Source organism: Microcebus murinus, chromosome 18 (assembly GCF_040939455.1).
Source record: "Microcebus murinus isolate Inina chromosome 18, M.murinus_Inina_mat1.0, whole genome shotgun sequence".
Classification (NCBI taxonomy): domain Eukaryota; kingdom Metazoa; phylum Chordata; class Mammalia; order Primates; family Cheirogaleidae; genus Microcebus; species Microcebus murinus.
Genome location: NC_134121.1, coordinates 3,857,095 through 3,873,322, shown reverse-complemented (window position 1 = coordinate 3,873,322; position 16,228 = coordinate 3,857,095). Strand labels below are relative to the sequence as shown.

Genomic DNA, 16,228 nt, shown 5'->3' with positions numbered 1-16,228 from the left:
CCTGAGCCTGCTGGGGGCTGGAGCACGCCCCCGTGGGGGGATTCTGAGTGTGATGTGGCAAAGTCCCTTACCTGACTGTGGTTTTTGTCAAAAGCTTTGATGTCTAAGTGTTTGTGCTCTAGATATTTTGAACCATACTTAAAGGTTCCAGCTCTCATGCCTTCCTGGTGGTTTTTCCTTTTATTTCAGTTAATCCTTTTAATCTAGAAGTTTATATTCCACAATACCAATATTCCTGTTCCCATTTGTGCTTTTTGTGTGATTTATGAATTTGCATTTATGTTACTTGCATGATGTATCTTTGTACTTCCCTTATTTTCAGCTTTTCTTAGTCGCTTATTTTAGGTTTATTTCTTATAAATAGTTTAGCTTTACATGTAAGCTGAAAATTCCTCTAACAGGGCACTGTAGCCCATTCATGTTTTCTCGGCTGTCAGCATGTGTTTTATCTCACTCTTGCCTCTTGTTTTATGTCTTCAATGTCCTCCTCTCACTGGCTTCCTCCTTCCCAGCAGTCCATCCTCTTGCAGGGCATGGGGAGACAGGTGGGTTGAGACGGTGGAAAAGCACAGGCCATCTCACTGGAGACTCTTCAGGGTGATCGCAGTGGAGTAATCACGAAGTTTAAAGCCAAAGTCAGTTTTTGTTGGACATGAGCAGAATCAATAGGTCTTTTCCAATGGAACACATTTTATAAATGTAGTGTGAAAGAGCCAGTTGCATTAATGCAAAATGATTCAGCTGGCTCCTTCGGGGTCAGAAATCAGAGTTGGAGGCAGAGCTGAGCCTGGCTGCTCTTGCCAGGGATGCTGTCTGGGGCAGATGGAGGGAGGGCTGTGTGCACAGGCCATGTCACCAGGTCACTGTCACCAAGGGAGCAGTTCAAAGCCAGTGCTGTGCCTAGGCATAAGAGGGACTCCAAAGACCCAAGAACAGGTCAGGACCCTTGGGAGCTGGAGAAGACAAGGTCAGACAGCACCCCAGAAGGACAAAGGTGGTGATGCAGTGGGCGTGCAGAGAGGGGTGGGCATGACCTGGCCAGCCCCGCAGTCGGCACCAGGTGTCCCTGGGGTCTGATGCCTTGTCGCCAGCACACGTGAACTGTGCCTGGACTGTGACTCTCGGGCTGTGATCCTGCTGGGAGACTGGGCTGTGCAGCACCAGAAGATTCCACAGCCAAGCAGAACGACTCAACAGAGATTCCAAGGGATAATTGGAAACTTTTCACTCTGGTTGGGCAAGATTACTTACCAGTTTGCTACGTAGTCCAGGATATTCTTGAAAGTGCTTTTAATTACACAGGGAGTAATTACGCAGTGTAATTACACAGGGAGGATTCATTTTTGTCAAATGAAATTCATTTAGCTACTTTTCTTGGTGTTTTGGGGAAGATGGAGTATGACCTATCCCTTCAGCTTTCTTCTTCTTGTTCTTGATCTGATTTTTTTTATTGTGGTAAAATACCCATAACCTAAAGTTTTAACCTTTTTAACTATTTTTAAGTGTATCTAGTTCAGTGGCATTAAGCACATTGACATTGTTGTACAGCCGTCACTGCTTTCTATTTAAACCTTTTTCATTATCCCACCTGAATCTCTGTGCCCTTTAAACACTAGCTGCCGCTACCCCTGCCCCGCACCGCCCCATGACCTGTATTCTACTGTCTCTGCGAGTTTACCTGGTCCAGGCAGCTCGAGTAAGTGGGCTCACATAGTATTTGCCCTTTGGCAACAGGCTCGTTTCACACAGCATGGTATCCTGAGCTTCCTCACTTTGCAGAGAGTTCAGCTGCTCTGCTCTGCATCCATCCGCACCTCCCCCCGCTTGGTTGTGTCCTCCTCTGTCATCCAGGACTGCAGCTCTGGCTGGTGGACCACCTGCCACCATTGCAGTAAAAACCCTTAACAGCTCTGTAGCCAACACAGGTGACTCACATTCCCAGCCTGGGTGGAAAGTCCAGCCTTTTCTAAGAGGGTTTTATGTGCCCACCCTTTTCTCACAGGTATGAGACACAGCCCCTTACCCTCCCCAGCACCACCGCCACCTCCTCCTGGAAGACTAAATCTTCCATGTCCTTAAGGAAAAGGAAAGAGTGTTTTGGTCTCTAAGGACTTGGGTTCCAAGGCTCTGTAAGGCACCAGGGTCCACATTGAAGCATTAGAGGTAGGAGGGTGACAGGCAGGCAGGGCGGAGCAGAGATGTGGGTGGGCTTGGAGGGAGCACGGAGACAGTGTGGCCCTGGGACCAGGCCGCCAGGAGGTGCAGCCGGAGAGCCCAGGAACTCAGCTCTGCCAGACTCCTCCCAAGTGCAGGAGACGGGGCACTGGCTGAGGTGGGCTTTTGGAGACTGTGTTAGACCCAGTAAGGGTTCTTACAATGAGTTAGCTTTATCTTTTGGCTTTCCAAGATCTGCCTCAAAGCATTGCCAATTTATACTTTTTTCCCATATGTATAAAACTGTTACATGTCAAACCAGCCTTAGGAAACTAAAACCAGATTTTCAAAATAAAATAATGTAAGAATGTTTCCTCCTACTAGGGGCTGAGGGTGATTAAAAGTGGTGTTGTCCTCTTTCCTCCCATGGGCCATGTGTCCTGGGCAGAGGGCATGTGTACTGCAGCTGGTACTGCAGCATGACATTAAACACCAAAGCCATTATCTTGCCATCATTAAGAAAAAGATCTGGGAGGCTGAGGTGAGTGGATCGCTCAAGGTCAGGAGTTTGAAACCAGGCTGAGCAAGAGCGAGACCCAGTCTCTACTAAAAAATAGAAAGAAATTAATTGGCCAACTAAAAATATATAGAAAAATTAGCCGGGCATGGTGGTGCATGCCTGTAGTCCTAGCTACCCGGGAGGCTGAGGCAGGAGGATCGCTTGAGCCCAGGAGTTGGAGGTTGCTGTGAGCTAGGCTGATGGCACAGCACTCTAGCCCTGACAACAGAGTGAGACTCCGTCTCAAGAAAAAAAACAAAAACAAAAAAGAGGCCTTGATAGTTGCTGCTCTTCCCTCTCTTCCCCCCCACCCCAGGATAGCATGTTAGTCTGTTTAGATAATTACAGTCCCAAGGAAATCTGCACTGAGCATTTTTTCCATTCACTTACTCATGAAATGTTCATTGGGGAAAAAGAAGTACTGTAGCCACAAGAAGCTTATGACTTCAGAGGCTGAGGGTGGGAGATGAACATTGGGTTGACCATTATTTGTCTAGTATAAAAATTGGTCTTGGAACAAAATTTCTTAGAATAAATGCTTCAGTTATTACATATTATTTTCTTACTAGATGCATCCAAAAATACAGATGTGCCATTTCTTTTTTTAAAAAATTTATTGAAAATATTTTCCTTGGAGTGCTAGGGCATCATAGTGTGAACAAAATGACATTGTTCTCTAAAACGTTGTGGATTATCTTATTACTTTCATCTTTCCACACAGGCTAGGAATACAGGTCTAATCGTGTTGGCTACAGAGTCGTTAAGGGTTTTAAAGCAATAGTGGCAAGTAGTGGAGGATGGGGTGGGGGGAGGGAAGGAGAAGAGGGGCAGATGGACACAGAGCAGAGTGGCTGAACAGGCCGCAATGTGGACAAACCCAAGGCCGTGCACATTGTTGGAGGCAGGGGCTTCAGTAGAAGAACCTGTTTGAGAGCAATTAGGCAGAATCTATCAAAATTTATTCCACATGTCTGCAGAGATGTGCACGTAGAGATAATTACAACCCTTTTTATAATAACAAGAGACTGGAAACAACCTAAATGGGCAGTTATATCTGTCCACGTGAGGGACCAGCATGTGCCACTGGAAAAGAGTGAAGCAGGCAGTGGCGATGAAAAGCAAAGCTGCGCTTACTGGATGTTTACCGTGTGACAGACCCTGTTCTGAGTGCCTGACATGTCACGTGCACCCTGCATCTTGCCTGCAGTGCTGTGGGTGTGCAGGGTGTCCCTTTCACTTGGGGTCATGGAAGCTAAGGTGCAGAGAGGCAGGAGGTTGCTCAGAGCCCTACTCCAGCAAGGGCCTGCGCGGGGTTTGGCTCCACTATCTGGCGTCAGGATCCAGTGGCTTAGTCTCTGCACGGTGACTCCATATGCGGTGAAAGGACCCACCTCTGTGTATCTTGGTGGCTGCCGAGCACACCACATTCACATAAAGATAGGCGACACACTTGTCCGTGCAAGTGCAGGGCAGTGCTGTCCCATGGAGCTTTCCGAGAGGGTGGGAATGTCCTAGATCTGTGCTGTGCAGCCCTGTCAGCCCACATACGGCTGTTGAGCACTTAAAAGGGAACTAACATGACTGAGAAACTGAGCTCTTAACTTTATTTCATTTTAACTGATTTAAGTGGCGCATGTCTGGCGGCTGTTGTGCTGGAGGGTGCAAGATAAACGTGGAAGTGTGTGAAAGGCAAGGCCTAGAGTCCTGTGGCTGTCAAACCCTGCTTCTAAAAAGGCTCCTGCAGAAACATCAGTTGGAAGAACAGTTTCTGTAGCTCTTTATCTCCAAACCACTAGTATAATCTAGCCGCTCCATTGAGAGATGAGGAAATTAAAGGCCAGAAAAATCGAGTCATTTTCCTGAAGTCACAGTCACGCACCGCCTCAGTGACCAGGAAGGAGCAGGCCGCGGTTTGGGCCGGCTTTCTCCTCTTCAGAGGAGTGTGCATTTTGGTTTGCCGGGGCTCCACGCAATCCCAGCTGCGGCGCAGCAGGTCCCGGCTGAGGGCGCCGCGGGCTCTGGAGACACGGCCACGCGACCCGCTGCGTGCCTTGAGGACTCCTCTTGCTCAAGCCGCCAGCTGGGGTGAGATGGCTTGTCGCACGGAACGGCCTCGTTCGCGAAGACGCGGGCTGCGAGAACCCACCGACGACGTGATGTGAGGACTCACTGCAGAAGAAAGACACAGACTGTGTCAGCTGAGTCCCCAGAGCCCACGGGCCGCACGGCAGCTCCACACCCGCGGCTCACGCAGTCCTGCCGCCCGGCCTTGCGAGCGGCCGGCCCTGCGGGCGGGGGCCACGCCGCCTCAGGTTTGTGGGTCCGCACCTGCACAGCGACCTCCGGAAAGGCCCACGGCTGTAATCACAGATGAAGGAGCCGCGGCTTAGACTCCGCTCCCGGCCGGGAGAGGGCCATCAGCGCGGCGGCTCGTGAGGCCTAAGGCCCGGCTGGGAAGAGCACGGTGTTGACGGGTTCCTGAGCCCGGAAAGTGGGTGACCGCTCGATCCTAGGGTGAGTAGAGCCAGCAAACTGAATAACCATGGCCTTTTTTAGAAAGAGTGAGCAAAGGAAAAGAGTGAAATTAATGAAAATGAGGTAATCAACTCAACAGAAAGGCAGTAGTTTAAAGGAATGGAAGAAAGTTCCAGAGAAGTGTCTCTGTAGAGACGGGAGCATGGTCCTGGGGACAGCAGGTGGCAGACAGTCGTGTGGGACCCAGGCCGGGGGTGCAGAGGAGGCGGCTCACAGGACACCCTGGAGAGCCGGCGCTGCTGTGCTCGCCCCCGCGAGGCCGGGAGCTGCCGGGCAGCAGGGCTGGCGCTCCCAGCGAGACCGGACCCCGCGTGGAGACGCCAGGCCAGAGACCTCGGGAGAAGCGCTGCGGTGGGCTCCTGGGTGTGTGTTAGGAAGACGAGAGACAGCCTCAGCAGCTCCCGTGCCCGGCGTGTCCTTGGACGCCGCTCTGCCTGCGCATCTCTAGCCAGAGGGCAGCCCTCTTGCCACAGGCTCTTGCCCACAAAGGGCGTGCCCTCCGGCCTCCTGCCCCTCCGGCCTCCTGCCCCTCCGGCCTCCTGCCCCTCCGGCCTCCTGCCCCTCCCAGCCTGGCCTCCTGCTCCTCCGGCTTCCTGCCCCTCCCGGCCTGGCCTCCTGCCCCTCCGGCCTCTTGCTCCTCCGGGCCTGGCCTCCTGCCCCTCCCGACCTGGCCTCCCGCCCCTCCCAGCCTCCTGCCCCTCCGGCCTCCTGCCCCTCCCGGCCTGGCCTCCTGCCCCTCTGGCCTCCTGCCCCTCCAGCCTCCTGCCCCTTCAGCCTCATGCCCCTCCCTGCCTCATGCCTCGCCTGCAGCCCTCGCCCTGGGAAGCCCAGGCTGCTCCTCCCTAGGCCGGCCGGCCGCGGCCTCTGCTGCGCTCCTCCCGGTCGCAAGCCCTTCACACCTGCAGTGGGGTTAAAGAGAGGGAGGAATCGTTTAAAATGTGAATTATTCCAAATTAATCTGATCTCTAAACTTCATGCAATTCTGATTAAAATCCCAACAGGCTTCCTTTATAATTGAAAATTCACCTGGAAGACTACACAAGAGCAGCCAGGGAAGTTTTGAGAGAGGAGGACGCAGGCGGGCCGGCCTACGGGTGCGGGCGCGTGCAGGGAGAAGGCCGGCGCCGGCGCCAGCGGGGCTCCTGCGGCTCACATTTGGGAGTATCGGTGACATTTCACTGGCTAGGTTGAGTGAAGTCCACATTTTTTAAATCTTAAAAGACAGGTAAAGTTGTCAGACTGACTGGGAGATGATGCGCCACTAAAGCCTTAAGAAGGCAACGGAGCGAGCACAGCGGCCCTTGGGACGCCGGGGGCAGCTCCACGGGCGCCCAGGCCGCCTGCTTGGGACGAAGGGCTGGGATCCTCTGCCGCAGAGACGCATCCCCTGTCCCAGACGCAAAAGCAGCGAGTTGGGTGTTCCGGCCGCCTGCAGCGGCATAGCGAGCCATCCCAAACGCAGCGTGAGAGTAGCAGCGAGGTCTGTTTTGCCCGCAGATCTGCGGTCCGGGCAGGCCGAGTCTGCCGGCTGCGCCTGCCGTGGTGAAGGCCCGCAGGGAGTCCCAAGAGCCCTGGGCAGAGACTGCACGGCTTCTTGTGAATGGCCTTGGAAGTCCCAGGCGCTCCCTCCAGACTCAGGAGGAGAATTAGACCCCACTCTCAAGTGGAGGATTTCAGAGAGTCTCCTCGGGATCTGTTCAGCACAGAATCACATAATTACCGGAATTCTCTTTAATTCACATGACCTTGGAATCTACATTGGCTTATTTTTTTCTATGTGTGATGTCATTAATATTTTTAATAACGTGTGTTATTTTAACCTCATTGTAAAAGTAATAGCTGCTTGTGGTAGAAAATGGAAATACATACACACAGAGATGAAAAAGAATTAAATGGCCTCTCACTTAATTTGGTTCCTTTTTGGATCATGAATCTATTCATTTCTTTCTATCCTTCCCAGATTTCTTCGACCAAGTTAGCGAAAATGTAGAAAAGTATAGGTTCGACTAGAGGACCAACTCTAGGTCAACGTTTACCAAATAATTAGTGGAAAACAACAAGTATCTAGAAGTTATTGCATATAGCAAATCCAGCAAAAACCAGAACATCAGAGTTTAACCATGAGCTTCAGAGGAATTAGATTAGAAAACTGAGTAATAGATTATTTTTGTAAAAAATTTTACAAAAAAGTGTACTCAGCCTAATTGATAGAAAACTCTAGTTTCTCATTGTGAACAATGATGGGACAATCCTTATAGGTGTGTCCTGACTATTCCTCTACAACAGGTAATCTGTGATATTACTGATCACATCATATTTTCATTTTTTAAAAAAATGCTTTTTTTATTTATTTATTTATTTTATTTCGGCATATTATGGGGGTACAGATTTTAAGGTTTCAATAAATGCCCATTTTCCCCTCTCCTCCCACAAGTCTGAGTCTCCATCATGACCATCCCCCAGATGGTGCACATCTCACTCATTATGTATGTATATACCCGCCCCCCTCCCACCTGCCCAATACCCTATTACTGTAGTACCTATGTGTCCACTTAGGTGCTACTCAGTTAATACCAGTTTGCTGGAGAATATATCTGGTGCTTGTTTTTCCATTCTTGGGATACTTCACTTAGTAGTATGGGTTCCAGCTCTAACCAGGAAAATATAAGATGTGCTATATCACCGTTGTTTCTTAGAGCTGAATAGTACTCCATGGTATACATATACCACATTTTATTAATCCATTCTTGGATTGATGGGCACTTGGGCTGTTTCCACAGCCTTGCAATTATGAATTGTGCTGCTATAAACATTCGAGTGCAGGTGTCTTTTTTGTAGAGTGTCATTGGATCATTTGGGTAGATGCCCAGCAATGGGATTGCTGGATCAAATGGTAGATTCACTTGTATCACTTTAAGGTATCTCCATATTGCTTTCCACAGAGGTTGAACTAGTTTGCAGTCCCACCAGCAGGGTAGGAGTGTTCCTCTCTCTCCGCAACCACGCCAGCATTTATTGTTTGGAGATTTTTTGATAAAGGCCATTCTCACTGGGGTTAAGTGATATCTCATTGTGGTTTTGATTTGCATTTCCCTGATGATTAGAGATGTTGAGCATTTTTTCATATGTTTGTTGCCTATTCTTCTGTCTTCTTTAGAAATATTTCTGTTCAAGTCCTTTGCCCACTTTTTAATGGGGTTATTTGATTTTTTCTTCCTGATTTTCGTGAGTTCTAAGTATATTCTAGTTATCAGTCCCTTATCGGATGCATAGGATGCAAAAATTTTCTCCCATTCTGTAGGTTGTCTGTTTACTTTCATGACTATTTCTTTGGCTGTGCAGAAGCTTTTTAGTTTGATCATGTCCCATTTATTTATTTTTGTTGCTGCTGTGATTGCCTTTGGGGACTTCTTCATAAACTCTTTGCCCAGGCCAATGTCTAGGAGAGTGTTTCCAACTTTTTCCTCTAGAGTTCTAATAGTTTCATACCTTAGGTTTAAGTCTGTTATCCAGCGTGAGTTGGTTTTTGTGAGAGGTGAAAGGTGTGGGTCCTGTTTTAGCCTTACAGGTGGCTATCCAGTTTTCCCAGCACCATTTATTGAAGAGGGATTCTTTTCCCCAGCGTATGTTTTTGTCTGCTTTGTCAAAGATTAGATGGCTATATGAGGATGGTTTTATATCAGGATTCTCAGATCTGTTCCACTGGTCAATATTCCTATTTTTGTGCCAATACGAGATTGATTTAATTACTACAGCTTTGTAGTATAGTTTGATATCTGGCATATTAATGCCTCCCATTTTGTTTTTGTTGCCTAGAATTGCTCTTGATATTTGGGGTCTTTGGTTCCATACGAAGCGTAAAATTATTTTTTCTATATCTGTGAAGAATGCTGATGGGATTTTAATATGTATTGCATTGAATCTGTAGATCAGTTTGGGTAGTATAGACATTTTGATGATATTGAGTCTGCTGATCCACGAGCATGGTATGGATTTCCATCTGTTTACATCCTCTGCTATTTCCTTCCTCAGTGTTTCATAGTTCTCCCTGTAGAGGTCTTTTACCTCCTTGGTTAAGTATATTCCTAGGTACTTTAATTTCTTTGTTGCTATTGTGAAGGGAATTGAGTCTTTGATTTGGTTCTCAATTAGATTGTTGTTGGCGCATATGAATGCCTCTGATTTCTGTGTATTGATTTTGTATCCTGAGACTTTACTAAATTCATTGATCAGTTCCTACAAGCCTATACCACTTTATATTCCCATCGGCCAATATGAGAATACCCATTTCCCCACATCTTCATTAACTCTATGAATTATTAATAACAGGTTTTTTTATTTTTACCAATTTATGAGTGAAAATATTTTTATTTTCTGGTGAAACTGAACATTTTTCATATGTTTCAGACTATTTCTTTTTCCTCTTCAATGCATTATTGGTTCATTCCTCTGCCAGTTTTTACTTCAGTTCTTTATCTCTTTCTTATTGATTATAGGAATATATTCTGAATATTAGTCATTTGCACACGCTTTCTCATATATATACTGGTTTTAATTTTGGCATACAAACACTTAAAATTTTAAGTTTCCTTTACCAATGGATGGTTTCTCAGGCCTTTCCTTGATGCTTTCTGCATTCAGCCATCCTTAGATGGCTTTCTTTCTTCAAGATTATAAACCTATTCTGTCTTATCTTCCTGCCTCGCTCCTTCCCTTCCTTCCTTCCATGCTTTCCTTTCCTGTCCTGTCCCTCTCTGTCACCCAGGCCGGAGTGCAGTGGCACGATCATAGCTCACTGTAGCCTCGACCTCCTGGGCTCAAGCTTCCCGAGTCACTGGTACTACAGGCGTGAGCCACCACACCGGGGTTTATATTTTCCTAATAATGTTATAATTTTGGTTTTTAAACTTACCCATATGGAACTTATTTCTAGACAACAAACAGCACAGGACTGATCCCCGAGAAAGGGAAACACAGGAGGCGATACCCTGACCACCAGCTGGCGGGCTGGGAACAGTTCCAGTATTATAGCACAGAGAGCTGGCATCGGGCAGAACACAGCAGCCTGCTGGCTGAGGGCAGAGATCCGAGAGGGCGACTGAATGGAGTGGGCCATCGGTGAGGAGGAAGCTATGCAGAGAGGGGGCCCCAGAAGTCTATGTGCAGGTCTCATGGCCAAGGGCTGTGCGGTCCATGTGCAGGACAAGGCCACTGGAGGTCTACCAGAGGCCTGAGATCAGAACAGGATGCTGAGATGCATGGGCACATGCATCTGCCAGGCGAGGAAGGAACGCTGAACACACGTGCAGGGCGGACGTGTCGGCCGCACGTGCACCACTTATCTGAGTGAGCTTGGTCCCCTGGGTCTTAGCACACACTCTGAGCCTTAGTGAGGAATGAGCTTCTTTTATCCTTCATGATCTAGAAATTGTTACATTTTCCCAAAAGAATAAAAAGCTCAGTCTGATTCTAGCTGTGACAATAAAGACTTACCAAGAAAAGCCCCAGAGAGATCCAGGAAGCATGGATGTTGAGGTCACCATCAGACAGCTCGTTTCTGCAAGAATGAACTTACTGCATTTTCTAATCCGTCTACTGCCCTTTTCCCAGAAGCTTTGCTTTGTTCTTTTCAACTTTTTTTTTAAACTTTTGCACTTAGTACGCACAGAGTCAGTCCATTCATAGAAACCTAAGGGAGGAACCAAGAGATCCTCAGAGAAGGGAGGAGGGTGGAGGGAAGCAGGTGGGAGGGTGCAGAAGCCCGCGGTGCCTCAGCAGGACTTCACACAGTTACCAGCCACTTGCGCTCTGCATCCTCCCTCCCCGGTGTTTGATGTTCCCACCAAATGTTGGTGTTTCCGGGCAACAAAAGGCAAAGAAATAAATCTTCTACAAGCAAATGCCTTGGGATGTTGGGGTTTGCTTTGCTGTGTCCCGCGGGACTATTTGTGAGTATGCCTGCATGTTCGCCCTTCTGGAACTTTGACTGTGACCTCAGGCACTACTGGAGGGCATTCTTAGACAGGCACTAACGTTAGGGTTCTGCCTTCCCATGTACTATTTCATGTCTTCGTTTTTCTCAAATGGCTTGCTGCATTGAGGGGTACAAAATTCTGTAACAAAATTTTATTCTGGAGACACTTGGAATGTTATCTTTTTCTATATCTGGGACTTCCTTCCATCAGAAAGTCCATATACAACTCAGAAATATCTTTAAGCTATTTATACCCTAGGGAAAGTTAATGATAATTTCCCCATTTCCCTGGGGAAAGTAATCAGTGAGTTTCTTTTTGCTGCTGTTCCGCCTTTTCCTCCTGGTAAATCTTGTAGCACATAAATTCCAAACATGAGCATTCACAGTGAACAGCTGCACCGCAGCCCCTTACTATGATCGGGTCCTCCCTCCCCCTCCCTTTCTTCTCCGTGGAGGTGTGACGCGGGTGCGTGGGGGTCTGCGTGGACGCGGGCGTCAGTACGGCTGGCGTCCAGGCCGGGAGGCACAGCCCCACCACAGCCCGGAGCCCTCCTCAGGCTCCCTCTGGTCTCCCTCCACTCCACGGGAACAGTCGTCCTAGGCAGTGTCGTTCAGGAACAGGCATCAAGAAAAATCCTGGAAGAGGTATCCTGTGGAATGTGTTGTTGGCCACTTTTCATTTCCTTCTAGTGTTATTCCTTAGATGAGCCCCTGAGATTCGGAGGATTGATAACTGGGAAAAAAGCGTGTCGTATTAACATCCCTTGTAGTCACTTGCATTTTTATTCTTAGTCTTTGGCCACATCTGTAAACACTGGGGACTGTTGCCTGCCAGTTCAGCAAAATTGACCTCCCTCTACTCTAAGTCCTGAGCCACTTCTGATAATCTCTAGCCAAACTAGAGGGGCTTTCCACCCCATCCAGGTGTAGAACCTGCAATGTGTTCTCAACCTACTTCCTGGGGTGCCTGGGACCGGCCCAGCCACCCATGCCCAGAAAACTGTTGTACTTCAGCACGTTGCCCGCTACATTGGCCCAGTCCACATGAGGACCTTTCTGCCCTGCTTTCCTCGACCTCTCTGGTCACTGCGGCGGGACTGGAACTTAGCTCACTCAGCTGGGACCCACACGCGCTGCCTCGCTCCTGGCTGTGCCCCAGGGCCGGAGGCTTTTCTAGACCAGGAAGCCAGCCGTTCGGAGCCTGGTGAGCAACAGCACAATGCCTGCGTCCCTGACCTTCCTCCACGGCCAGTCTACAGGACCTGCTGGAATGCGTGTCGCCCCGAGGCTACCCAGGCTCCTCCAAGACCGCCAGTCTCCCTGCCCGGTCCCCTGCCTTCCCTCGGTCTGCTGACAGGAGTGCGGCACAGCACACCACTCACAGCCACCGGTAGACGGGCGCACAAGGGAACAGTCATTTAAGCGATGTGGCTTCTCCAAAATGATACCAGAGAGAGAGATGACAAAACATGCAGACTCATCTCTTTTCTGTCATTCATTTTATATTCATATGAAAAGCATGAGCATTATGAAAGTGTGCTGCATCACACCAGCTAACTCCTCGTTCATGAAACTGTGGCTGATGATTCACGAAAATATGCTTCAGTGATCAGAAACGAAACCACTTTGGTAATAAAAATAGCAGCAAATCAACCGCTGAGGTGTAGATAGCACTTTGCAGGTTGCTATTCATCCTCTTACTTGAGATGTCATAAATGTACATGTTTTTAATTGTCCAGCCAACTGTGTGGAGCTGGCAGCTGTTGATACTCTTTTTGCTCAAATAGAATTAGGGACAATTTCAAATGGCAGTGAGGGAGCAGAATTGGCGTTGTTCCACTCAGAGATAAAAGGGCAGTGTTTCTGCTTCATAGTGCGATGTTCTGGGAGTGAGTGTAATATCACAGATCATCGCTGGCTGCACGCGGTCTCTGCCAGTGCCAGAGCAATCGGAGTCTGAGACAGGGAGAATATCGTTCATATGTAAGAGAAGCATTTCCTGAGAAAGATGTTGGGTTTGTTTATATGACTAGATTGGAATTTTTATAATAATTCCTTTTTTTTGAAAGGACTCTTTCTCCTTTTCCTCGCTTGGTTTTCTGTGTGTTCTTACGGCTGAAGTACAAAGGTCTGTGGGGAGATACAGCCGCCCCCCCCCCCCCGCGCCCCCAGACAGGCCATGAGCCACAGTCTGTCCCCAAGTATCCAGGCCCTCTGAGCTCTCCTGAGCTTACAAGTCATTTTGTTTGATTCTTTTTCAACCACGGCTTTGATCCCACCAGAGTTTAGCCTCAACTCATTACAGTTGCCCGCCGTCCTTTGCTGGCTGCCCTTCCCCCAGGACGGGTGTTAGGAGGAGGAGGAGGACGACCCCCAGTGGGTGTGGGGAGATTGCAGGAAGGAGCCCTGGTCTTGCCCAGTTCCTCTTACTGCCCCCTAAGTGCTCCGAACACAGACTTAAGACTCAGCCAGGCCTGAGCATGCGCACTTCCGCACCCCTCGTGGCCTCCCGGCGCTGCGTCATGTGGCGTCAGTGGGCTTCGGAACCTGGCATTTCACTGGGGACAAGCTTTGCAGATCCAAGGAAGAAAACTGTGCTCGGGTCAGCAGGTGGGTGACAGCTCTGGGGGTCTAAGAGGTCGAGGTGTGCTGCAGTCCCCAGGTGGCCTGGGGACCTGTCCGGGAGCTTCATCGGCCATCCTCTCCACGGGCCTGGATTTAAAGCTGGGCTTGGGTTTCCCTCTCAGCGTGCGCCCTGTCCTGAAGGAGGGATGCCTGTGGAGCCTGCTCCTTCAGTGTGCTGGCACAGACGTGCTGAGCAGGCAGGGTTTTCTCCTTCCCTGGGAAGCCTCCCAAGTCGTGGGGAGAAAAATGTGGTAGCAGGAACCAGCCATAGACTGGCCATGTGGGCCTTTAAGATGTTATTTCAGTCTGCTTGTAATCGGGCTTTACATAGACGACGATGCTGGGGGTGGTCCTGACGGTGGTTCTTCCTTGACCAAATAAGGCTGGGGAATGCTGGGATCTACAGAGTCAGTCAGATGGGCTAGTTTGACAATAGGATATATCGGAGCCTTTAATGACTCTCCCTTGGGGCAGACAGAAATTCCCTATTGTTTGAAGCCTTTTTGTCATGCTATTCTGTGGATGGATTTGGCCAACCCCAGGCCATTCATAGTACCAAAATGAGATGGACTACCAGCAGATTTGGGTAGTTTATTCTGATGTTGCCTGACTTGAAAATCACAGATGGGTTTCCATCTTATCACAGTTTTCCCTCAAATCCTTGATGTTTGGTGAATCCTGCTTTTCCTCCTCACAGAACATCGACATCACCAACTTCAGCAGCAGCTGGAGCGACGGCCTGGCCTTCTGTGCTCTGCTCCACACCTACCTGCCTGCCCACATCCCCTACCAGGAGCTGAACAGTCAGGAGAAAGTAAGTCGCCCCCACTTTCTTGCTTACAAGAGGAGCCATGGGAACTCCTGGCTGTTGCCTCCCAGTCAGGGAGGGCTTTGTAGACCTGGAGCTGAAGTTGGGACGACGATACTGCGCACAGATAACTACCAAACGGGTGACTGCTCATTGGACTCCCATCCTCAGCAAGTGCTTCTCAGTTTCCCTTCTCAACAGCCCGTGTTTCCTAGAAAAAAGCAGTGAAGACTAGATTCCTGAGGCCACTGGGAAGTTCCTGTGGCTGCTTTCCAGAGAAAGCCCTGATGGAATCTCACCTTCATGGTTAAGACCTTGGCCAGCATTTTTCCAAGTCTATTAGAGAGAACCAACAAGCACTACCAAAAAGAGTTTCCTGCTCTTATATAAGCTTGAGAAACTATTTATTATTAATATATCACATTTTTAGAAAGCACAATGCACATCACACATTAAAAACTTCAAGAAGTCCTACAATTAGAGAAATTGACGAGATTTTGTTTAACCCAACAAATATCGGATCCACGTAACTTTTAACTTAATTTATTTTACTATAATCACCTATAAAAAGGGTTGGCAAAGTTCCTAAGAGCCAAGCAGTAAGTTTTGTGGGTCAGTTGGTCTCTGTCACAGCTCAACTCTACCATTGGGGTAAAGTGACTATTGACAATTTGTGAATGAATGGGCATGGCTGTGTACCAATAAAACTTTATTTACAAAAACAGGCAATTTTTTTCTGTGAAGTGGAAAATCTGTAATAAATTTTTTAAAATAAAAATATATTTTTTAAAACAACAGGCAAATTTGGCCCAGATTTGGCTCATGAACAGTAGTTTGCCAACCCCTGACCTAGAACATCCTACAAATATTCCACAGAATGTACTTTGGAAAATGCTATACTAGACCCTGCCCTCAGCCAACCAGCAAGAATTTCTTGCCAGGAATTATCTCGCATACAGTGGCAAAGACGACAGTGGACAGCAGAGACATTTCTGTGCCCTCATGAGGTAGACAGACAGTAAGCAGGCAGCTCAACTCACAGCAGGTCGAATCGTAAACGAGCAGTTGTAAGTCGTGAAGAGAGAAGCAGGGCTGTGGGAGCGCGTGGGGGTCTCGGCAGGTCGGAGACCAGAGGTCTTCAAAAGGTCTCTCTGGCTGTCATGTGAAAGGGTGAACTGGAAAGGGAACAAGAATGAAAGAGGAGTGGCCAGCTAGGCAGCTGTTGCCATAGTTCATGGGAGTGCCCAGTGTCCTCAGCTGTACTGCTGGCTGGGACTAGGGTGGTAGGGAAGATTTGGGACGTGTCTTAGCTGCAGGACCCTGTGACAGAGTGGTTGTAGGTGACGAGAAAAGGAAGGAGTCAGGGACAGCTCCCAGGTGCCTAGTTTGACAGCGCATCTTCTGAGATGGGGGGCATCTTTAAAAGTTCCATTTTGATTCCCCCATATCATAATTTAAATAAAGTCCAAAAAATGGTCATGGCAATGATAATAACTGAGCAAAGTGATTTGATTTTTAAGGTGTTAGGGTTGTCACAGCAGTGAACCAGCAGGGTGTGTGTATGTGTGTGCGC

General features: G+C 48.5%; 1 protein-coding gene across 6 annotated transcripts in view; it reads left to right on the top strand.

Moving 5' to 3' along the window:
- SPECC1 (sperm antigen with calponin homology and coiled-coil domains 1) overlaps positions 1-16,228 on the top strand; it is a 277,492-nt gene that overhangs the window by 230,007 nt on the left and 31,257 nt on the right. For 5 of the 6 annotated variants that reach the window (XM_075994027.1, XM_075994026.1, XM_012737893.2 and 2 more), the window contains one exon: positions 14,545-14,661. The exons of the other annotated variant lie outside the window; for it this stretch is intronic. In XM_075994027.1, coding sequence (XP_075850142.1) covers positions 14,545-14,661 — 117 coding nt within the window. The remainder of the gene's footprint in view (positions 1-14,544; positions 14,662-16,228) is intronic. 6 annotated transcript variants of the gene reach the window in all.